The 24,476-nt window shown below is 45.2% G+C and overlaps 1 protein-coding gene and 2 long non-coding RNA genes across 3 annotated transcripts in view; 1 reads left to right on the top strand and 2 right to left on the bottom strand.

The window, feature by feature from the left end:
• The window catches only part of MAML3 (mastermind like transcriptional coactivator 3), a 287,023-nt gene extending 276,856 nt beyond the window's left edge, over positions 1–10,167 (top strand). Inside the window, exons 4-5 of the mRNA XM_028743982.2 lie at positions 3,254–3,362; positions 5,990–10,167. Of these exons, the coding sequence (XP_028599815.2) occupies positions 3,254–3,362; positions 5,990–6,981 (1,101 nt within the window). The 3' untranslated portion in view covers positions 6,982–10,167. The remainder of the gene's footprint in view (positions 1–3,253; positions 3,363–5,989) is intronic.
• Positions 1,767–6,069, bottom strand: LOC144328864 (uncharacterized). Its single transcript, XR_013394177.1, has 2 exons — positions 5,960–6,069; positions 1,767–3,943 (listed from the first exon to the last, which is right to left on the bottom strand). It is a non-coding gene; the product is annotated as an uncharacterized LOC144328864 (long non-coding RNA).
• A 4,108-nt stretch (positions 10,168–14,275) lies between the features above and the next one.
• LOC114604137 (uncharacterized) overlaps positions 14,276–24,476 on the bottom strand; it is a 31,657-nt gene continuing 21,456 nt past the window's right edge. Inside the window, exons 2-3 of the long non-coding RNA XR_013394178.1 lie at positions 15,175–15,303; positions 14,276–14,352 (exon numbers count right to left, since the gene is read on the bottom strand). This is a non-coding gene — a long non-coding RNA (uncharacterized LOC114604137). The remainder of the gene's footprint in view (positions 14,353–15,174; positions 15,304–24,476) is intronic.

The following is a 24,476-nucleotide window of genomic DNA, read 5'->3' as shown; positions in this document are numbered from 1 at the left end:
AAAACGGAATGTATGCCTCTAAGGAATCTCCATTCCTCTTCCTTATTTTATGGTTACCTGGAAAATAATTTTCTGCTGTTTCTATAAGGTGTTTGATTCAATCACAGAAGATCATTCTTAGCTTATGGGAACAGCATGGTTGTCACTTCATCTGTGACATGTCTCCACAAAGTAAAAGTTAGGATCTCATTGGATCGAAGAGAAAGGAAGAACCACACCAGTATTCTTTCTATAGCCTATATCATACCTGTGCTCTCCCAATTCATTTTTTAATGCTGGTGTGCCGATTCCCATGTGTCAGCCCTACCATTAGGGAGAGTGAAGCAGCTGCCTCTGGCAGCTGATTTGGGATGTCATAAAAGAACACAAATGGTTAGTCGTTGATTTATAATTATTGCACTTTTACTCCCAGAGAGAGGTGCTTGGGGGGATTTTTCTGCCTCGGGTGCCAAAATTACTTAGCCAGCCTTGAGTATTCTGCATCTTGGCTGAGGGAGGCATTTGCTGTTCCGCTTCAAGCACCAAAATGTGTCCTGTGCTTCTCCATTCGCCCATTGTTAGAACACCCTAAGCATCGTGCACAGAGAAATTAAGAAACAGCAGCAACCAGGCCACTCTCCTAATGTAAGAACCTAAACTTAAATAAAAACAAATCCTGATCACAGATGTTAAGCAAACTGTGCTATTGGCTAGGTGAAGGTGAAAAAAGCCTCCCAGTCAACAAGTGTTTTGGGGGGAACGGGATCCTTTTTCCACTCCCAAGTTTGTATTAAGTGAAAGCATCTTAGTGAAAAAGAAGCCTGTGGAACAGCATTTGCTTTTTATCTGTTTCTGTTTACTGCATGCTAATACATCAAACACTGGTCTTGCAGTTCTGGGGGATCTTCTGCGCTACATTTAATTAATTGCCATATGGCTAGTTAGTAAAATCCCACAGAACTGAAAGTGATGTTTCATATGCCGGGTGCAGTGGTGACTGGTGTAACTCCCTGCACAAGTAAGGCAGCATTTGTGAAGAAGCCACTCTATACACCTGCTGAGCTCAGGCGTATTATCAAGTGCGCATCAGGGCCTGGTTTCCACACAAATCCCTGAAGTATGCCACAAGTGCATCTTTAGGCACTGTGAATGATTTTTCAGTAGCCTGATACCTCAATTCACAGTAATAGATGGAGAACAGCCTCACAGCAAGGATTTGAGAGCTGCACTGCTGCACTGCCTGCATTTTTTTGTAATCAAGCAACAGCAACAAAATCTGCTTCTATCTGTGCTCCTAAGCCGCTGTTGTACAGCAGGAGAGTGCACAACCTATTAAGGAAGTGAGAAATGAATGAATAAATCCATACATTCAGCTGCTGGCACTTAGGCTGCAATCCAACCCCCTGCTTTTGTCCCTCCTCCCAGGTTTCTGGTTGTGGAGTGGTGTCTGCATCGCTCCACTGCTGTTCAACTCTCTGTTTTGGCCACTGAAGGACAGGCAGAAGTAGAATCTCCACTGGCAGAAGCCCAGAGAAAGCCCCAAAATGAGGTGTTGTGGGGATGGCCCAGGATCCACTTGAACCTGAGCCACCTTCAATGCCGCTGCTTTATGGCATCAGGCATCAGCTCCAGACTAGCACAGTGATTTGCTTGCCCTGGCAGATATGAGCTGTGGCTGCAGCAGCAGTTCTCTCAGCCTTCGCTGGTACTTGGGCCAGGAGTTGGATCATTTCAGTAGTTCTGACTTTTAGTCAATGGTCTGCAGGGATTGAGTCTTGAGTCTTGCAAGATAATAATAAATTATATTTGTTTTAAATTTATATCCCACCCGTCTGGCTGGGTTTCCCCAGCCACTCTGGGCAGCTTACAACATTTATAAAAACACAACAAAACATTAAAAAACAAAATATCCTATACAAGCAACAAACAAACCAGTAAATCAACAGAAACCAATAATAACAATAACACCAATAATAATAAACAGTTTACAGTTATACCCAAATTTAAATAACCACCAACTAAACATTTAACCAACACCAACCTGACAAAAACGAAACAGAGGAACCAAAATTAGAACCGTTTAAAACATTTTAGTCAGTTGCCCCCCCCCAAGAGTTGCTCCAGCAATGTCCCAGGAGTCTCTTCTAGCTGTTAAAGGGGAGTCTGGGCCTCAACCCCTAGGCCAGGTGGAAATGGGCCTTGCAGCAGAGAGCAGGTCTTCTTTCCAGCACTCAGGGCAGCATCCTTCCTATCTCCCCTGCCCCCACCATGTAATCATTCTTATTCATTAAATAAGGATGTGACAGTGCTTGAACCTGCCCATCTTATCGAGAGAAGTCTAATGGAACATATTCACAGAGGAGGAGAGGTTGTAATGGCATTGGTATAGCTTCCGCTTTCCCCCACGGCTCCTTCTCACGATGGTTCAGTAAGCTAGGAATGGAAGAACTGGGTGAGGTGAAATGGACAGAGCCACATATCCCAGCTAGGTGGGGAACCTGTGTCCTTCTGGAAGTTGTTGCAGTCCAGCTCCCATAAGCTTCTGCCAGCTTCACCAGTGGTCAGGGCTGATGGAGGTTGCAGACCAGCATCCTCTGGAGGGTCAGAGGTTCCCCACCCCAGGACTAGAGGATGAATGGACTGTGTGATTTACCTCACCTGGTCCTCTCATTCCTAATTTACTGAACCTCCATGAAAAGAAGCCAAAGGAGAAAGCGTAAACCATACCCATGGTTGTTTTGATGGTTGCATTCTTCTCCCCACACCATCCCAGATCCTTCCCCTACATGGCTCTTCTGTTCCTCCGTTGTTGGAACTTCCAGGGCAGCAGCAACTGGGCTGCCCCAGCTCATAAGAACCAGCCCTGCAGGCTTAACTTAGATGCAGAAATACTAGATGGTCCCAGAGTTTGGTTCACGATTCTCAGCTAGGAGCGTTCCCTCCTCTCCTCTCCTCTCCTCTCCTCTCCTCTCCTCTCCTCTCCTTTCCCGAGTCTCGCAGAAGTACGAAAAGTTCTCAGCAAGTGAAGAGCAGAGAGCTGCTGTGGAGAGGCAGTCGATGCCTGGAGTCTGAGCAACGCTGTGTGCGGAGGGCTCTTGATCTGCACGGGGCCGCTGCTCACTTTGCCTGCCACTTCGACGCAGCACTTGTCGTTCAAGAACACCTTGCTGGAAAAGCGCAAGTTCCGCCGCTTGCCTTGCCGACTGCAGTCGCAACAATCAGCTGGGCAGCAGGCTCACCAACCTCTTTTTCTTCTTCTTGCTCCTCTCTCTAGCATTTGCAGCAGCAGCAACAGCAGCAGCAGCAGTCGCATCTGCCTCGGCAGCACCTCCAGCAACAGCAGAGGAACCCCTACCCTGTGCAGCAGGTCAATCAGTTCCAAGGTGAGAGCCCAGCAGGAAATCGGGGAGCACAAACTGCCTGCTAATGCATAGCTAGATATGAGCACTGGCGTTCTATTTACTATACTGCTAATTGACGCAGAGTTATTAACGTGGCAGGCAAGAGAGGGCAACCCAAGAGGAGATTGTCAGAGACCAAAACTCTGCGTAAGGGCAGAACATCCTCTATTTGTCAGAGTCTGTCCTGTTCATATGTAAAGCTGTGATGCATTGATAGCCACCAACTTAGATGACTTTGAAAGATCATTTTGGCAAATTCATGGAGGAGGAAGCTCTTAATGGCTGCTAGCGACAATGGCTATGTTCTGCCCCCATGGTTGTAGGCAGCAATGCTTCTGAATACAATAAGTATTGCTGGACGCCACAGGCAAGGAGAGTGCTCTGGTGCTTTGATCCTACTTGTGGGTTTGCACAGGCATCTGGTTGGGCGCTGTGCTGGACTACATGGGTCATTGGCCTCATCCAGTTGGCTTTCCTTGTGGCCTTATGCTTGCTGGCCCTGTGCTTCCCCTCTCAAACCTCCATGTGTTGAGCATCCCATTCATTTCCATGGGGTTTTCATCCTGTGTACACAAAATTCTATTGATAAAGAAAATATTAAGGAGCTACAAACAGTTGAATCCCCACATTGTTTTCATTGTTTAAATTTAATCTTAGAATGTTGTCCAGTGAAGAGCCCTGTCTGCTCAAAACACATAAATATTGTGTTCAGGAGGGGGGGGGATGGAGAGGAGGACTTTTTCCTATTTTGTGAGTTTCATTGATACATTTCATTTACTTTTTTTTCTTGGTGTAGCCTTAAGAGAGAAATCTAAACACATGGTCTGTAAAACAAAACACTCTCCTGGTGGTTAAAATGGTGATTTGTTATTTTGTATTATATTAAGCTGAGGGATGTGCTTCATATTGTCAATGAAAGAAAGGAAGACACTGAGATATAGTTGGTTCCTGGGTTTTTTTAACAGTCAGGTAACGCTTCACAGAAATATTATTCTTTCACAGTGGTTTCATGTATCTTTTTTCTGAGGTGAGAGCTCTGCTCTTGTCAGCAGTGTGTACTCAGCATTGTATTGAGCTGGTGCCACAATGAACTCTTGGCATAATCAAAATTCCTCTAATTATTTTTAAATAAAGATGATAAACACCGGAGCATATTTGCTTTCCAGAAATCAATAATCCTTTCCATCCACTCCTCCCTCTACATCCCTCCTCAACAGGAAGACACCTAGTTGGGTGTATCTGCCAGGGTGTAGAATTTAACAGGCAAAGGATTTTCTGGCTTCCCGTCATTGGTCCAAAGGTGGAGCAAAACGTGCTTACAGTATTGATTTGTTAATACACCGTCTCTGTTCTAAATTTTTCTTCTTTCCATAGACATAATCAGTAACAACACTATAGAAAATCCATTCACTTATGCCTCCTAAGCTATAAAAAAATTGATTAGCCTCTCTGCGCCTGACATTTCTATTTTCATGGCTTTAGTTTTGAAAGATAATGGAAATATTTGAAAGAGTGCCTCAGATAACTAATGGTCAGGCTATTGTTTGTTTGTTTGTTTTCAATTCTAAATGGCTAAATAGATTCCTAACTAATGCTTGCATTATTATGGACCTCACTGACACCTCTTTGCACTACCATTGACAGCACAATCCTTTACATGTCTACTCAGACGTACTTCCCATTGGCTTCAGTGGGAATTACCGTATTTTTCGCACCATAGGGCGCACCGGACCATAGGGCGCACCCAGTTTTTTGGGGGGGAAATAAAGGGGGGGAAATTATTTTTTTCCCCCCCAGGCACAGGGCTGGGGCGGGGGAAGCTCGAGCTTCCCCCGACCCCAGCCCCCAAACAGGCAGCTCTCTGCAAGCCGTGGGAGCCCAGCGCTGGCTCCCGCTGCTTGTGGAGAGGTCTGCGAAGCCTGGACGCGCTGATCTCAGCGCGCGCAGGCTTCGGCATGCCGGCAACTCTCCGCAAGCAGCGGGAGGTCCACGAAGCCTGGATGCGCTGAGCTCAGTGCGCGCATGCTTCACCATGCCGGCAATTCTCCGCAAGCAGCGGGAGCCCAGCGCTGGGCTCCCGCTGCTTGCGGAGAGGTGTGCGAAGCCTGGAGAGCGTGAGGGGTTGGTGCGCACCGACCCCTCTCACTCTCCAGGCTTCAGCGAAAGCCTGCATTCGCACCATAGGATGCACACACATTTCCCCTTCATTTTTGGAGGGGGAAAAGTGCGTCCTATGGTGCGAAAAATACGGTACTCCTTGGTAACTGTGTACAGGATTGAAGTTTCACTGACTGCCAGGTTGGGTGCTAACTGCAATCAGACCCATATCTGGAGATAATACTAGCTTTGCAAGACAACTCAAGAAGAGCCTTCCTGGATCAGACCATAAGGCCTTCCTAGTCCAGCATCCTGATTTCCACAGCAGTCAACCAAAGGCTTATGGGAAGCTCACAGGAAGCGTATGAGCACAATAGCCATCTCCTGTTTTGTTCCCCAGTGCCTAGCATAGGAGCTACCTCCTAGGGTCCAAGATCGCTTTGCGCCCACACGTCCAATAAAATATTATTACCAAAGCTCACTTTTTAATATTTTTCCTTCTTCTGCTTCAGGTTCCCCGCAGGATATAGCGGCAGTGAGAAACCAGGCAGCTCTTCAGAGCATGAGGACTTCCCGAATGATGTCCCAGAACACCAGCATAATGACCATGGGAGCCTCACAAAACACTGGTGCAATGTCTGCCGCAGCTGGCCAATCCGAGATGGGGATGGCTCCCTACAGCAGCCCAGCAGCCGGCCAGCCAGGAATGTACAATATGAACACAGGAATGAGCCAAATGTTGCAGCACCCAAACCAAAGTAGCATGAGCCTGGCACACAACCCAAGTCAGGGGCCGAGGCAGCCCACCTCGACACAAGGGGTTGGCATGGTCAGTAGCTTTGGTCCAAACATGTTGGTGAACTCTGCCATATCTCAACAACACCAGCAGATGAAAGGACCTGTGGGCCAGGTTCTACCCAGACCACAAGCTCCCAGACTTCAAAACATGATGGGGCCTGTCCCGCAAGGAGCACAGAACTGGCAGGCACGAGGCTTGCAAGGTATCCCTGGAAGGACTAGCGGCGAAATTGGACCTTTCAATAATGGTGCAGCTTACCCGATGCAATCTGCTCAACCAAGGTTGCCTAAGCAACACTTCCCACAAGGCATTAGTCAGTCTGTCATGGACACAAGTGGAACAGTACGGACCCTGAATCCAGCGATGGGAAGGCAAATGTTGCAACCACTCCCTGGACAACAAGGAACCAACAACCAAGCTAGACCAATGGTTATGCCTACAATAGGCCAAGCAGTTCCCACCATGGCTGGTTTTAACCAGTCCCCTGCACAACAGATACCAGGGGGTAGCTTTGCTCAGAGCAGCCAAGGTCAGATCTATGAGAGGAATCCCACTCAGGACATATCTTATAGTTACAGCAACGAAGGAGCTGGCGGTTCCTTTCCAAGTATAGCAGACAGCACAGACCTCGTAGATTCCATCATTAAAGGTGGGCCAGGAGATGAGTGGATGCAAGAACTTGATGAGCTGTTTGGAAATCCGTAGCACATGGGGATATGTATAGTTACAAACCTTTGTGGGGTCAGAAAAAAGGAAAGCAGGATGTTGTCCATCCTTGTTTCTTTGTTTTGTTTTTAAAGCTGTGCAAAGCAAGCTGATCTGTGGCTGATTGTGGAAGGCATGGATGGAATGTAAAGCATTGAACAGAAGGCCTTGCTGGTGTCCTCACAGCAGTCTCCACCCCATAGTCCGCCTGCTGCAGGTGGGAATAAGACAAAGAGAGAGGTAGGGGGCTCCAAAAATTGCTACTTGCTGCCCATGGGCTATGGAAGAAGATTGGTAGTCTCCACATGGCAAGCACTGGCTGCCCCATAACAATAAACTTTCCACCACGGTTCTACTGGAACTGCTGTAGTGTCAGGACATTGCAGAGACAGGCGCCAAGACAAAGGAAGGGGCACCTGAAAGAGAAAGAGAGGTCGGGATCAGTACAGGTGCATAAACTCTGGGTTTAAGCAAATGACAAGTTTCTCAACGTAGTTATGTGTCTGATTTGATCAGGAGTCAAGCAGAGGCTGCTTGGTTATGGTTATGACTAGGCATGGCCGCAGATGAAAGGGTCCATTCAATGTGCTATCAAGTCTCCTTTGGGTGCAGAGAAAGTCCCCATCTACACAGTTTGCCATTCCTGTGTTTCCTGTTTCCTCTATAACCAAGTGACTCTTGAGTCACTTTTTAAGGATGAGGGAAAATACAGAGCTCTAGGACACACTAAGGCTGCAGTACTTATATTGCTCACTGAGATAGCAGCTACCAAAGACACAGATGCAAAAGAAAGCAGGCATTAAAAAGGGAGAGGTTATATGTATTAAGAACTTGCAAACAGTGGTGTCCAGCTTGTTCTTTTCCTGAAAATTCAAGATGAATAGGTGTTACCTGTGAGGGGTTGGGTGGCACAGGCAGATGTCTTTGGGAGTTAAGGGAGAGGGGCTAGTAATTCTCTTGGTGGTCTTACATAGAAATTATTTAGGAGTAGTGTCAACATGTCTTTTGACAGGTTGGAAGCAAATGTATGCTTAACATTCTCTAATGGCTGGTCCTCTTTGTCAACCTTCCTACTATGAACATGATAACACCAAGCTCTTTATGATGCCTAAACTAGTTGGTGACAAACAGAATAAGAAAGGAAGGGTCTTCCATTCAGGTAATTGCTAGAAGTAGTTCTACATAAAGTTACGACATTCCAAAGGTCAATCTTCAAATGGAACTGTCTAAGCCACAGTTTTGTGTGGCTGGAACTGACCTGCAAAAAAGTGGAGTCATTTATGTTGGTGGGAGTTGAACATGATACCATTTGCCAGTGTTTTGGAATTAAACACATGTCACTTTTTTGGGCCTGATTAGACATTACGTGCAAATGTGTAACCAAATTCCAGTAGTGCATTTCGTATTTCCCCTACCCCTGGGAAATCCAAATTCAGAGGCAGCATTTTTCTTACTGGAGAAACAGCAGAGAGATGGAATACTTGACCCTTTCCCTAGCCACCGTTTCCCCCATGTTCTTTAGCACACTCCAGTTTTGGTAGTGATGCCCACCCTGTGGAATGGCCTCCCATCAGATGTCAAGGAAATAAACAACTATCTGACTTTTAGAAGACACCTGAAGGCAGCCCTGTTTAGGGAAGTTTTCAATGTGTTACCATGTTTTTAATATTCTGTTGGGAGCTGCCCAGAGTGGCTGGGGAGGCCTGGCTAGATGGGCGGGGTATAAGTAATAAATTATTATTATTATTTAAAATAGAGGGTGGGATGGGGTGAGGAGTAGGAGCGAGAGCAAGAGCAAACGCACATTTGGAACTCCGTAGGACAGAAGCAGCTCGGATGGATGGTTTTAAAGTGGAGAAGAAGCAAGCAGAGAAGGGTTCAATCACAACCCACACTTCACTTAAAACCACCACCTCCAGAAGCTAACTTTCCTGGAAAATGGGGAAGGGGGAGAATCACAATTCAATTACACATATTTAAATATAAGGTGCACTTAGGCCCTCATTCATTTTATCTGGTTTGTGACATGATTTTGAAACTCCCACATACTGTCTCATCATCTAACTCACTGGAATTAGTGGGAGACATATTGTTGACACCTTTGAAAGTTGGATGTCGTAAGCTAAAAGAACCACTTCATGCAACTTCCTGCTTGTGCTAACATGAAGGTTGACCAATGAGCTTGCACATCAGTGGACTTGGCATGTGGCAAAGCAGCAGCTTGCTAACAGAGAAGTGGTTTGCCATGTTCTCAGTGCACAATGCGCCAAGTCAGCACTCATCTTAGCACCAGTGGAGAATTGTGGCCTGAGGATCCCAAGAAGATTTTAGTCCACAAATACTCTGAGCATAATTAGGTATCATTATATCAGCTAGTGCTGAGGACTGGAAGACCAAGAAAAAGGTTCTCTGAGTTACAGAAATCAGCTGAAGAGGTGAGAGATACAAGCACCTCCTTTTAAACCTGAATAGGCATGCAAAAGCATAAGATAGGAACCAAGTATCTGTCTTCATCACTCCTCTAGGGCAGTGTCACTCTTTGCTGGAAAGGGTGACAACAAGAAAACTAAGAAGTTGGAGTTTTGAACCGCACAAAATCTAATGAGTAATGAAATTTAACATTCATCTTTATCAGAAAAGTACAGGAACTAGTGTTTGATGAGGCCTCAAAATCCATTATCTTTGAAAAGCTTCCTCCAAATATTTTGAACTGGGACCAAGTAATAAAAAGTCAAACTTTAATATCTTGGGTTTTGTTTTGTTTTTTTACTATGGTGCTGATGTATATGAAATGTTAAAAAAAAGAATTATTTGTAAATATGTTTTTACAATCCTGCAGATATCACTGGGTCTAATCTGTAAAATATATACATATAAATAAATATTATATAAATATAAATATATATATAATGTTTGTTTAAAATAGAGTATTTTTATTTCATTCTTTAACTCATCCTCACTGCAGTGGTATTGCACTTCAGATGTCTAATTACTAATTTGTACTGTATCCTTGCCAGCAACTTGCTCCATTTTATCCAGATTTTTCTAGTTTACTGTTTTTTACTTTGTACATTGAACATTGCTTATTTCCTTTTAAGAACTGTACAGAGCTCTGGAAAAAATGTAGAAAGGAACTAATAACATACCAATTTTAAAGAAAATAATAATAAAAGATTGTTATCTGAATCAGTTTAATTTTTAGGAGTTTCTCTCTTACCTGATTTGGTTGACTCTGTTTGAGGGACGCAAAAAGGTGGTGACGTTGCTCCTGTAGAAAAAACATAGAATAAACAAGAAACGGCTTTATACCAATGCAGATCATCTGTCCATCTAGCCTGCTGTTGTTTATACTGACAGTTGCATGAGTCTTTCCTGCCTGGTGAAACCAGGGAATGAAGCTAGGATCTTTTGCTTGCAAAACACACACTCTGTAAGACCCAATTCAAACTTAAAGAGGCCCATGGTACTATCCTCCACTGAGCCTGTACCCTCTCAAAACACACACAGGTAATTGCTTGTTTATAAAGGTAAAGGTAAAGGGACCCCTGACCATTAGGTTCAGTCGTGGCTGACTCTGGGGTTGTGGCGCTCATCTCGCTTTATTGGCCGAGGGAGCCGGCGTACAGCTTCCGGGTCATGTGGCCAGCGTGACTAAGCCGCTTCTGGCGAACCAGAGCAGCACACGGAAATGCCGTTTACCTTCCTGCCGGAGCGATACCTATTTATCTACTTGCACTTTGACGTGCTTTCGAACTGCTAGGTTGGCAGGAGCAGGGACTGAGCAACGGGAGCTCACCCCGTCGCGGGGATTTGAACCGCCAACCTTCTGATCAGCAAGTCCTAGGCTCTGTGGTTTAACCCACAGCGCCACCCGCGTAAGCAAGCTTGCTCAAATATTAACAGCAGTGACAGTTACTTTATAACGTAAGGAGTTCATAACAAGTGTCTTCCTATAATAAATCAAGTTTTCCATCACAGATAGCCAGCATGGTGCCCTCCAGCGGTTGTTGCACTACAATTCCCATGAGCCCCAGACAGCATGGCTAATGGTAAGGGATTATGGGATTCGTAGTCCAACTACAGCTGAAGTGCTCCATACTTTTACTCAAAAGTGCAGAAGTACTGTGTCATCACTATTTCTGCTTCTTCCTTACACAGTTTTATTTCACACAAAAATCTCTAGGAAAGGCTGATCTGACTGAGACATAAAAATATTTGCAGAACTTGCTATATATATTTAAAAACCACAAATCTTAAAGCAGTCAGCAGTGCAACAGCAAAATTAGCCAACGGTGTGTGGTATAGATAGTTTCATTTTATTCATCTAGCTTGATGGAATTTTACAGTCTGCAAGTTCAATGGGAGTTCAGACTGCTCAATAGTTCACAGAATCAGGCCTTGATTTTTGTATTGAACATTTATTGACTTGTGATTAACTGCACAGGCCTGCTTTTGTTCTCCTTCCCATTTTTTTCTAACAAAGATATTAGTTCTCTCATTCCGAGCAACTACATGGCTGGTGCTGTTTCACCAGCTGATAATCAGCTTAACGTTGAAGGGAAATGTCATTTAAATGGGGGAGTTTCATAAATGTAGCCCAAAAAGCTTGAGTGGAATTTCTAGTGTCTGCTCAGTTCAAAGCAACGAGAATTGCCCATTATTACATAAAGCATTTTGACATTTTCAGCTAATTATAAACTAATTGACATTTGGAGAAACTTTTGAAGAGGTATATTTATGAAATTTTCCACACAATAACCAAGAAGTTGACATATGCCTGGCTGGCTGTGTGTGATTCTTTATCTGTGATTCCTGCATTGCAGGGGGTTGGACTAGATGGCCCTTGGAGGGCCCTTCCAACACTACAATTCTATGACTCACTGTCAAGAAAAGTATGGTCACTGCCTTACTCCCTAAATTTTCTTCCTGAGATTTCAAATAACCCAGGGATCCAGTGCTTTAAACGCCACTGAACATTCAAAAGAACGATCACTAATCCAGAAATATTAGCCAAATTGGAAGATATTAGACAAAGCAAATGCCTTGTACATGTAGCATAAATTAATCAAAATATTCTATATTTTGTCTCCTTGGTTTCTGGATTGATTGATTGATTGATTGATTGATTTTAATTATTATTCTGTACCATATACATTTCAGAAGCCAGTGAAATGTATTTATGCTATCTTAAAACATACATGCATTTCAAATAGCCTCTTGCTGCAGAGATGAAAGTTTTTTTTAAAAAAAACTAAACAAAAAACCTCAGGAATGTTGTACATTTTGCATTGCAAGGGAAAGCTAGTGAAGAAATTTGCCTGCTTGTAACTTGATCCACATAGCTTATTCATCTGATGCCCAAGAGACGCATATAATTTATTTACACATAGGAATAATCTTTAGATCAGTTTACAAAGTTTGTTTTGACTAACCAACAATCTGCAATCCAAGCAGCAGCTATTAAGACTATAAAAGTGATCCAATTCAAATAAAAAAACAATTGACCTAATAGTTAGTCATGAAAGGGGGAGAAAAGGAATGCATGTCCCACAAGCAGGCAAAATAAATATGGCAGCTACAGAAAAAAGTCACTTGAGAATTGCGTTTCATAAATAGTTTTCCTTTCATCTGATAGTGTTAGATTTCCTTTCTTGCATATGTTGGCAAGCTGGCTTTCAGAGAGAGATTGCCTACCATTAATTAATATCTTGCTGAGTGACTCCTGATCAGCTCCTGAGGAACTTCAGAGTTCTCTGGAGTACAGGTTGCACACCACTGATGTAAAAAGCTAGTTTGTAATGAGTCCGCCAAAATACCAGTCTAACCTTACGTTGCCAGTTCTGCCTTCCAGCAAACGCCAGTTCTAGAGCTTTAACCAGATAGTTGGCACTCAGCCTAGGAGACCACCAGGAGAAGCAGGAGGCCTCACCCAACTGAGTACAACACACTAAAGCAGGCATAGGCAAACTCAGTCCTCCAGATCAGCCTTTCTCAACCTGTGGGTCCCCAGATGTTGTTGAACTACAACTCCCATCACCCCTAGCTAGCAAGACCAGAGCTCAGGGATGATGGGAGTTGCAGTCCAACAAGATCTGGGGACCCACAGGTTGAGAAACACTGCTACAGATGTTTTGGGACTACAGCTACCATCATCCCTGGCCACTGGTCCTGTTAGCTAGGGATGATGGGAGTTGTAGTCCCAAAACATCTGGAGGGCCAAGTTTTCCTATGCCTGCACTAGAGAGAAAGATTCAGTGGCAATAATACTGAAACCGTGAATTGTGAGGGATCTTACCAGTATATAGTCCAACCCCCTGTACAATGCACAATGCAGCTATATCATCCCTGACTGGTAGATGGCTGTCTACCACCCACTTGCCAAGGCAGTCTGCTCTACTGCTGAACAGCTGTTGCCATTTGGTCATCTGCATACTATCCCTTGATTTTTCCTGTAGGACTAATTGCAGTCATTAACAGTCTTCAACAGGTTTACCATACCCATTGAGTCAATCACCCATCTCCTACTACCCTTCTGAGAAAAACCCCACCCCACCCTCCCACTATATATAAGGCTCTGGTGACTTCTGTTTCAGTGTATCTGAAGAAATGTGCATGCACACGGAAGCTTATACCCAGAACAAACTTAGTTGGTCTCTAAGGTGCTACTGTACAATTTTTAATTTATTTCAACTGAGTCAGACCGACACGGCTACCTACCTTAGTTCATCTCTCTCTCTCTCATTAGGCTTCTATTGAAAGTTAAAAGTCTCCAAAAGGCATTATAATATCCCTTCACATCTCTTGATCTCAACACTTTTCATGATCAGCCCAGTGCTTTTTTTCTAAAAGAATGTTTAGGGATACTCTCATTTTCCTAGGTAAAGGTAAAGGTACCCCTGCCCGTATGGGCCAGTCTTGCCAGACTCTAGGGTTGTGCGCTCATCTCACTCTATAGGCCGGGAGCCAGTGCTGTCCGCAGACACTTCCGGGTCACGTGGCCAGCGTGACATCGCTGCTCTGGCAAGCCAGGGCAGCACACGGAACACCGTTTACCTTCCCGCTAGAAAGCGGTCCCTATTTATCTACTTGCACCCGAAGGTGCTTTCGAACTGCTAGGTTGGCAGGCCTCATTTTCCTACTCATATTGAAATACTGCCCCTCAATGAAGTCAAACATAGATTCACAAAATGTTTAGGAGTATGCATACCCCTGTGTTCCCCCAGAAAAAAAACCACACTGGATCAATGCAAATCTTTCAAACATTAGTCTGGAGTCTTCAATATGAACTTGTGTTCTTCTTGGATTCTGGCTATTCAGAGAGGTATTTATGACATCAAAACATATACAGGAGACCCAGATTTGCAGCTATTTCTGAGAAAAGAGTTTAGATGAGGGGAAAGAATAAGTAAAGCCATTAAAAGAAAAAGGGGGAAAGGAAGTAATCCGCAATCTATTTATTTAAACTTAGTTGTGTGTGTTCTTTGTAATTTACCTTAAACAGATCAATTCATTATTTTCATTCAGTTGTTTTCACCCACTTTTGCTGCCAATAGATCCAGGAGACAACTTAAAGCAACAAACAATAAGAACTTATCTTTACAGCAGTCTAAAAACAATCTTTAAAACAGTTCAGGTTAAAACATATAACAGAAAGTAGCCAGGGAATATATAGGGAACAGAATTAAAATTGTTCTCCTTGGACCTATTTAAATAAAAAATACAGGGACAGCTATTTAAAAGATTATTTTTTTTAAAATTGTTATGACTACTTTGGTTGAAAAAACCCAGCTATGCACAAAGCCATTTGGAAGACAAGGTAAAATGCTGATTAGTTTTGTCTACAGGAGAAGTATTAAGGAAAGCAAGCTGGGCAGATATTTATTCTTTCAGAAATTTATAATCTGCCCTTCCTTCACTTTTACCAGGGCTGTTCACAATAATGAAGGCAACCAAAAGAAAACAATAAAACCACTGCAACCATTCAGTAAATATGATTAAAACAGCAGAACAGAACAAAACAGAACATTACAAACTAATTCAAGAGATATTAGCTAGGACTGAGCAAATAAAGTCTTTTTGCCTGGCTCTTCAAATACACAGCCATGGGCACCAGCTGAACTTTTCTGGGGAGGGTGTTCTATAGACCGGGGGCCACAACCAAAAATGCCCTCTCACCATTTGCATCTGACTAACCTTTGAAAGTGAGAGCACCTCCAGAAGATGGCTTCTGCCTATGGTCAGGATCACAGCTTTGTGATGGGTCATTCACACATGGAAAGATTGTGCCATTGTTCCACTGTGTTTTGTTTTAAAACCTGAGCTCTGAAAAACAAGCAGAAATGGGAGAATGGGTAAAGATGCATTACTCATGACATCGTGCAGATGTCCTGTAAAAAGTGACTGAACGACTTCTGGCTATAATAATAGCTTTAGTTGCAAGCATGGAAGTTAAGGAGAAGCAGCCTGAGTTACGTTTTGCATTTTAATGACCTTAGTGGACGTTCTGGAGACCCACAGACAGTTGGTGGCCTGGTCATGTACTTCATTCTTAGCCTTCCTGTGAGTAAGGCAAAGGGAGCTATAAATAAAGTGAAGGCCAAGGGATGACCAGATTCACATGTCCTCTGTGCTAAAAGAAAATTAGAAGTTCTGCACTGAGAAAAGCAGTGGACTTTGAAAGGTCCCAAAGTTTGGTGTACCAGTTCTGGATACTGAGGAGAAGGAGGAGTTTGGATTTGATATCCCGCTTTATCACTACCCAAAGGAGTCTCAAAGTGGCTAACATTCTCCTTTCCCTTCCTCCCCCACAACAAACACTCTGTGAGGTGAGTGGGGCTGAGAGACTTCAGAGAAGTGTGACTAGCCCAAGGTCACCCAGCAGCTGGATGTGGAGAGTGGAGATGCGAACCCGGTTCCCCAGATTACGAGTCTACCGCTCTTAACCACTACACCACACTGGCTCTCCAGTTACAAACTTAGTTACAAACAAGCAGGTGGAGACTTTCACCCTCAGTAGGCCTTCACATGAGGAAAAGTTTGATGACAGCTATGAACCAATAAGCAAAAGGAATTCGCCCCTGGCTGCAGGAAGTTGCCTTATATAGAGTCAGGCATTGGTCCATCTACCCACTGCCATTAATCTGAGAGCAGCTCTTTAGGATCCCAGCAGCCTTCTATAGGCAAGCTACTATTGTTCAATTGAGCTATCACAGCATCTCCTCAGTTCCATGCGGCAAAACCCAAAATGTACAGTCCCGCCTTTACTGCCTGACAAGTCTGAACTGAATGAATGGGCTAATAATAATTCTTTGGGCTGATGGAAATATTACAGCTCCGATGCAAATGCCACTTCTCATTGCTCCACATGGCAGCTGTCGCCACATGGTAAAGTGTTAACATGCAACAGAAGAAAACAGATGGGGCAATGACTCTACACCCTTGTAAATGGACAATTTTAGGAGGGGAAACACCAGAAATCAGGTGACATATTAAATGCCTGCTCACTGCTGCAAACCAACAGTTTCCACCTGATGACGGCCATCAATGGTTATGGCATCTGGGAGGTGGGGAAGAGATGTTCCATGGTCATTCACTGGCCCTTCCAGCTCCCCTGGGGCTTTTGTTCAGAATGTATTTTAAAAAGCCCATTTCCTTAGCAGAGTTCACTTGCTGAAAATCCACCTACTGCTGTGATTCGTTTCTTTTTTCTCCCAGCGTTTTCTGCTTGGTTTAATCCCTTCTTGTAATGCACGCAGATGGTTCTGGTAGGCTAGCAGCTTGTCTCGCTGCACCTTCCTACTATAGTGTCTATTGCTAGGTGTTCCAGAGGTCACATTGCCCAACTGCTCATTCCCAGCACATATGCTGAGTGGGGAAGGATATTATAGGTGCTTTGTAGCTATGTGTCTTGTGGGAGCAGCTGAATAAGCAGATCATGGGCCATGAGTAGTCTCAAACACATTTAAAAGCCTATGATCCTCCAACTGAATGTGCCACAATCAACTCATTGGAACCAGCTGAACCAGCGATGGAGGCTTCAAATACTGTTCTGACAAGTTTAGTATAGTACAGAAAGTTTGAGGAAGACAGGGTTTTCCTGATTTGCCTAAAGAAAACCCCCACACAATTATTTAAGATGTTTGCCCAAAAGATGTTGTATTATTAAAACAAACATGGCGAAACAACCAGAGGAATCCAAATTCACACAATGGCACATCTCTATGTGAAATTGATTTCCAATTATTTCATTTAAATTGCTTGAACAAAGTTTGCTTAAAATTGACAGAGACCAGACCAACAGTTAAGTTAATGAAATCAAGCTGAACATGAAGCGTTTTCTTTACTATTAGATAAATGATAGCCAGCCCCTTCAGTATGCATGATACCTTCAAGAATGAAGCACAAAATGGAATCATAGGATGGTAGAGTTGGAAGGGAGCCCAAGGGCCATGTAGTCCTGCAATTCAGGAATCTTTTTGCCCAAGGTGGGGCTCAAACCCACGACCCTGAGATCAAGAATCTCATGCTCTAGTGACAGAGCTATTTTCTGGATAGCGCTTGGAAAGTTTTGGACATTTCCAGGCAGCTGGTAGTATGTTAAAAGCACTTAGAATCAGAACCACCTCTGAGTCTCCCATGCACCCTGGAAGTGGCTGTCTAGCAAATTACCTGCTAGGAGTAGTGGCGGCAAGCAGTGACAGACATCCAGTCTGGAATAGGCAGCTGCAAGTCTGCCATTTAAATTACCCCCAACATAGTGTCACTCATGCCACTGTTGGCAAATAAATAAATAAATAAATAAATAAATAAATTTATACCCCGCCCTCCCCGGCCAGGGCCGGGCTCAGCACAGCTAACACCAAATATGTATTTCAATAAAACGTAATGGGGGCGGGAACCAACAACAACAAACAGTTAATTAAAATATGGCTTAAAATGCAGCTTAAAATACAGTGGTACCTCGGGTTACAGACACTTCAGGTTACAGACGCTTTTGGTTACAGACTCTGCTAACCCAGAAATGGTTCCTTGGGTTAAGAACTTTGCTTCAGGATGCGGACAGAAATTGTGCTCCGGTGGCGCGGCGGCAGCAGCAGGAGGCCCCGTTAGCTAAAGTGGTACCTCAGGTTAAGAACAGTTTCAGGTTAAGAACGGACCTCCAGAACGAATTAAGTTCTTAACCTGAGGTACCACTGTACAGCTTCAAATGCAGCCTCATTTTAGTAGTAGCCCATAAATCAAGACCATAAAGGGAGGAAACATCAGATATTCACCCGATCCAGCTATCCATGCTGGTTCTACATGGGCCAGCAAAAAAGCCAAGGGAAAATTTATTTAAAGGTAAAGGTAAAGGTACCCCTGCCCGTATGGGCCAGTCTTGACAGACTCTAGGGTTGTGCGCCCATCTCACTCAAGAGGCCGGGGACCAGCGCTGTCCGGAGACACTTCCAGGTCACGTGGCCAGCGTGACATCGCTGCTCTGGCAAGCCAGAGCCGCACACGGAAACGCCGTTTACCTTCCCGCTAGTAAGCGGTCCCTATTTATCTACTTGCACCCGGGGGTGCTTTCGAACTGCTAGGTTGGCAGGCGCTGGGACCGAACAACGGGAGCGCACCCCGCCGCGGGGATTCGAACCGCCGACCTTTTGATCGGCAAGCCCTAGGCGCTGAGGCTTTTACCCACAGCGCCACCCGCGTCCAAATACCAAATACCATATAAGGGAAACAAAATAAAAAAAATTTCTTCCAGTAGCACCTTAGAGACCAACTAAGTTTGTTATTGGTATGAGCTTTTGTGTGCATACACACTTCTTCAGATGAGTCTAAGCCGAAGGCCAGGTGGAACAGTTCTGTCTTGCAGGCCCTGCAGAAAGATGTGAAATCCCGCAGGGCCCTAGTCTCTTGTGACAAGAGTGTTTCACCATGTCGGGGCCAGTGCTGAAAAGGCCCTGGTTCTAGTTGAAACCAATCTAACCTCCTTGAGGCTTGGGACCTCCAAAGTGCTGTTATTTATGGACCTTAAGGTCCTCTGCGGGGCATACAAGGAGAGGTGGTCCCTTAGGACCCAGGAGTAAGAGTTGCGATTTTAATTTTCCACATGTCCCAAAGTGACATCATGCCACAGGCATTGTGGGTAATTAAAATGGCAGGTGGGTCACAGACCCAGCCAGCCGGCGTGGGGCACAGGGTCAGGGCCAGCAGCAGACCCAAGAGAAGGATGGAAGGATCTATCAATTTCGGTTCTCTCAATTTCTCAATTTCTCCTCAGACCATTAACCCAAGGTAACTAGATGCTGATAGTGACGACGCTTAGCATTTATACTGCACTTTAGAGTGTTTGACGTACTTCAAGTAATGCTAACAGCCTCCCTTTATGGTGGGCCAGTACAATCATATTGTGGATTGGAAAGTGGCTTGCCAACATCTTCCAAGACAACAACGCCCATTTACACCACAAAGAACTCATAACCCACCTACTTTCAGCAGCCAGAAACACCATAACCAGACACTGGAGAGACCTGTCAGGAGTAAGCATGGACCAATGGTACCAAATAGTATGGGAAACAGCCCTACTAGAAAAATTAACTAATAAACTGAAACTGACACGGGGACAAACAGAAGAGGACACCTTCACCCCGGTATGGCTCCCCTTTATCACATACACAGCCCAACAAGACAATGACAATAATCCACCAACAGCATACAAATCAATATGGCTAACCTGATCCAAAACACCCACCCACCCCACTCACACACGAAAACAAAGATCACCACAGCCAATCACAAACAAACAATCACACCCTAGGCCAACCCCAACCTCTCTCACCACCAAAGGAACACAAGTGAACAACACAAGCAACGCTGACACCAAACTCTACATACATTAAGCATAATAGAAACACCCCCACCTGACCCCACCCCCATCCATCTTCCCTCCCTCCACCCCCCACTCCCTTTTTTTTCCTTTTTTTTTTCTTTCTTCTCCCCCTAATGCCTCAACAAATGAAACAAATTTGTAAAAATGTTACATGGGAAAGAAAAAAAATACGAGGCATTACACTTCTGTAAAACAAGAAAATCCTAAATAAAATATTTTTAAAAAATAAAAAAGAAAAAAAAGAAAGTGGCTTGCCAACTGAATTGAGGAGTAAGGCAAGAATCAAAATAGGAACTACCCAGTTCACAGCTCAGTTATACCAACTTCTACAATATACCTGCTAAACAGCAGTTGCAAGGAAACCTTACAGTTATCACAGGTACCCATCAAGTGTAACAAGTTATTCCCCCCTCCCCCCCAAAGATGTTGAACCTTATTTTTGTGACCTTTTCTGCATAGAGCAAAAATAAATGAAAATCATCCAGGCTATCCTGGATGTACATTTCTAGCCTTTGTATGGGTCAAAATATGGGTCAAAATGTGCAGGTACTATTCTTCTTGTTTGTTTAGTGAGCTTTGGTCAGGTTAGACATTCAAGTAAGCAGTTGTACTGAGAAAACCTCCATCCGGTTCACTCCCTAGTAAGCATGCTTGGGATAAGACCTATCTTAACACACAGTTTGGGGAATGTGCTGTGATCTCCTCCATAAACTAAGCAATAAAAGCAACCTGCCTACTTCCAGTAACACAACCAAAGTGTCCCACTGTTGAAAAACAAAGTCACCTCATCCAGATGTATAAGCCACATTCTTTTTGCACAGCAGAGAGAGAAGTTATAACTGCTCTTGGAAAGTCTCCCTTTTGTTAAATAGTGCCAGTGCATTCCAAGGAGGCAGATTTTCATGTTATTATCTCTTATCCCATCACCCTTTTGATTTTTCTCCCAGCACTCTTTTGGTTTTTGAACTAATAAATATTACATCTGTACACAAATGTTTTCTTCCCAACCTAACAATGTGGCTAAGGAAAAAGTTGTACAAATGATCAGCCATTCTTAAAGTGCTCCCAAAACCTAATATGAGAGCTATGCAATGAAATATATATGAGCCCTAATAGGCAAAGCTGTCTCTAGGTAAGACTTTCAGCGACAATATATCAGCTCCCAGGCTCTGCAACACTGGGGAGATCCATGCCCTCCATTTCAAGCACATTCAATGCACAGTTAAGGCACATGACTGCCCCCTCAAAGAACACTGGGAACTGTAGTTTCCCCCTCACTGAGCTACAATTCCCACCATCGTTAACATGCTACACTTCCCAGGATTCTTTGGGGAAGTCATGTGCTTTAAATGTGCATAATTAGAGTAATTAGCTCTCCTACTAAAAGGGAAGCTGTCCTCTTTGCACAGATGTCATTTTGAGTAAAGAGAAAGCTAATCATGCTACTTTAAAAAAAAACAAAAAAACTGCAAACTTCACATTACAAAATGGTTGTAACTGAAAGAGATTGTTTCTGGTTCTGTGGAATTTCCCCCAGCAGCAACTCAAGCCCACTGCATGGTTGTTCTCCTTAAAAATAAAAACAAAAACATGATAACAAAGAACACATGTGGGTATAGGAACGACATTTTCCCAGCAACAAATGTGAAGTTAGTGGCAGGAACATGCAATATCCCAAAAACAAAAGCACTGTCTTGATGGAAGACATCTAGAACCTGCACAAGGGTTGTGGAACCTTTTTCAGCTTGAGGTCCTCATTCCCTCATGGATGGCTTTCCAGGATCCGCATGAAAGAGATGAGCAGGCCCCGAGACAAAAAGCGGGTGAGGTGACTTTTTCCTTTCACCCAGTAGGTTGCACTCAAACCATGCAAAAATCAGAGGTTTCTACAGTCACACTTACACTCTCACACACCCTGCTGTCTCCCATCCAGGCAAGCAAGAGGTGTTATCACAATTTAAGGACACATTCAAGCCAGTTGAAAGTGTTTGAGGAGGGAGTGGAGCACAGCCAGAGATGGGCTTGGCTTATGGAAAGGAGGTATGGCTTCTGGAGGAAGCATAGCCTGGAGAAGAGTCCCAAGGGCCAGAGAGGGAGGACTGGAGTCTCAGCTGCCCACCTGTGTCCCACGCAATAAACAACCATGCTACTGTAAGGAAAGATGCTTGGACCTCTCAGAAGAATGGAGTACAGTGGAACCTCTACTTACATACGATTCCAGTTATGACCTTCAGTAGGTGCTTCGACTTATGAACTTTCTTCTAGATACGAACAGAGGCCTTGCCAGCAGCCCGGAGCTCAGCCGGCTGGCTGTGGAGCAGCACTGAGGCCTCTGCTGCCAGGGAGAGGACCCCCATCCCACCCCCAAAGCTGCAGAAGAGGTGCCGCCTGCAAGAGTCACAGCAGGGTGCACTGCAGCCCCAAACCCTGCCGAGGAACTAACCTGATGAAGTCCAGAGAAGAACCTGGCTGGCAAGAAAAAAAAGTGACCCTGGCCGAAGTGAATCAGCTCTTTACGGACCCTTGCCCCATCCCCAGCTTGTAGCCAGGTAAGCCCACCCACCCTCAGTGCACATAAGGAAAAAAATAAATGCTTATTTTTTTCATCTACAATACTGTCTTATTTATTTTATAGTACAGTACATTGATTATTGCCTTCATTTTATGGATCTATGGTCTCGTTAGACAGTAAAATCCATGTTAAATTCCTGTTTTTGAGGGGTTTTTTCATCGTCTAGAACGGATCAATTCACTTTTCCATTACTTTCTATGGAAAGTGCGCCTCTACTTGTGTACGTTTCTAGTTATGACCGGACCTCCGGAACAGATTATGGTTGTAAGTAGAGGTTCTACTGTATTACTGATGCCACCTTTCGGTGCCAACAACAATTTGCTCAGGGATATACTAAAATCAGGAATTTCATAGCATTCACTGACTCTACCGTTCATTGTGTTTTTGGCTCTGCCCACTGGCATGCTTTCTTTCTCCTCCATCCCAGCCAAGCTATAGTAACTCTTTGCTGACCTCACTGAGGAGGCAAATCTCAGCAGGGTGCTAAACTCTTGCAACAAGAGAGCAGATGGCTGGGCTGGGCAAGTACAGCCAAAAGAGATTTAAATATAAACTCTGTTGAATCAAGTAATCGCTTTTGAGGGTGTTATTCTGACAAAGCTGGAAGGGTTTGCCTCCATAACATAAAAAAGAAGTGTGGAGCTTTGGATAAGGTAATTTCTGTAGTCTGCCTTAAGAACCTTACTTCCAAAGACCCTCAAATGTAGGACAACTTCCAGAAAGAGTTATCTGTGTAAGTCAGTGTTTCCCAACCAGTGTTCCGCGGCACACTACTGTGCCGCGAGACGTTGCCTGGTGTGCCGTGGGAGGGAGGCGGGCGAGTCGCACGGCGTCTCGGCGTCGGGCGGCAGCGAGCCCAGGAAGCAGCCCAGCCGGCCGGGGTCGCCCGCCTGCAGCAGCGCCTCGCACCCGCACGAGACCTGCTCCGCCGAGAAGCGGGCGAGCGCGGAGGATCGGGCGCGGCGGAGGCCAGCCCCGCGCTTGGAGAGGACGCAGCAGCCGTCGCCAAACCCGATCCTCCTCCTCCTGCTCCGCCTCCGTCCTCTGGCTCTCGGCCGGGAGGAGCCTGCGGCGACGGGGCGGGCGCCGAAGTTGGCAGAAGTTGGCGCGCCTCCTCGGCAGCGCCTTCGTCCTCCTCCTCCTGCCTCTGCTCTCCTTCGGCGGCGGGGGCGCGCCGCCCTCCCCGGCCGGGGGGCTCGGCGGGGCCCGCGGGGAAGGAGGCCATGTTCGCGGCGCGCGGGATCGCGGCCCCCCTCGCCCGCCTCCGGCCCGCTCCCCTCCCCCTGCGCGCTGCCCTAGCCGTGCGGGTCTCCTCCCCCTGCGCCGCCGTCCCCTTTCCACATCCTAGGAGCCGCGGTCCGCCTACTGCCCCCGGGCCGCGCCGCGGCTCCCAGCCCAGGCTGGCCTCCGCCTCCTGGGACGTGCGCCCACCCCCGCGGCCCCCCAAACTTCGGAGCAACTCTCCAGACGCTTCTCCCCCGCCTCGGTCTCCCTCCTTTCCACTTCTCTTCCCCCCTTCCTTCCCTCTTTCTTTCTCTTTCTCTCCCACCCGCCTTTCCTTCTATTAACTTTCCTTTCCCCTCCCTTCGTCCTTCCTACTTTTACTCCTGGGCTCCTCCCCCCTTTGCGCAGCCACAAATCAATCTCTCTCTCTTTTTTCCCCTCTCTCTCTTCTTTGCTCAGACGCAAAAAAGCGCCGCTTTTTGGAAATCCGGACTGCTGTCCCCGCTGAAACGATACTTTAAAAAAGGAAGAACCCACTGGCTCTTATTTCTGTTTAAAGCAGTAGATCCCGAACTCTTTTGGCCCACTGCCCCCTTGGTTCCACATCCCCCAGTGTCCCCTATGCTTACTCTATAGAAAGCATTACAGGGGTTAACGCGGCTCGCTAAGGAAGATATTAATAGAATTCTGCATTTGGGGGGAGACCCTAACAGTCATCTACCATTACCTTCTATGCTGTTACTATTTTTTTTTTTTTTTTTTTTACATAAGTAAAAAGTGACCTTTCCCCATCTGGCATGGTGGTGTGCCTCGAGATTTTTT

The sequence above is a fragment of the Podarcis muralis genome, chromosome 9 (genome assembly GCF_964188315.1).
Source record: "Podarcis muralis chromosome 9, rPodMur119.hap1.1, whole genome shotgun sequence".
Classification (NCBI taxonomy): Eukaryota; Metazoa; Chordata; class Lepidosauria; order Squamata; family Lacertidae; genus Podarcis; species Podarcis muralis.
This window is presented reverse-complemented; position numbering and strand designations above follow the sequence as displayed.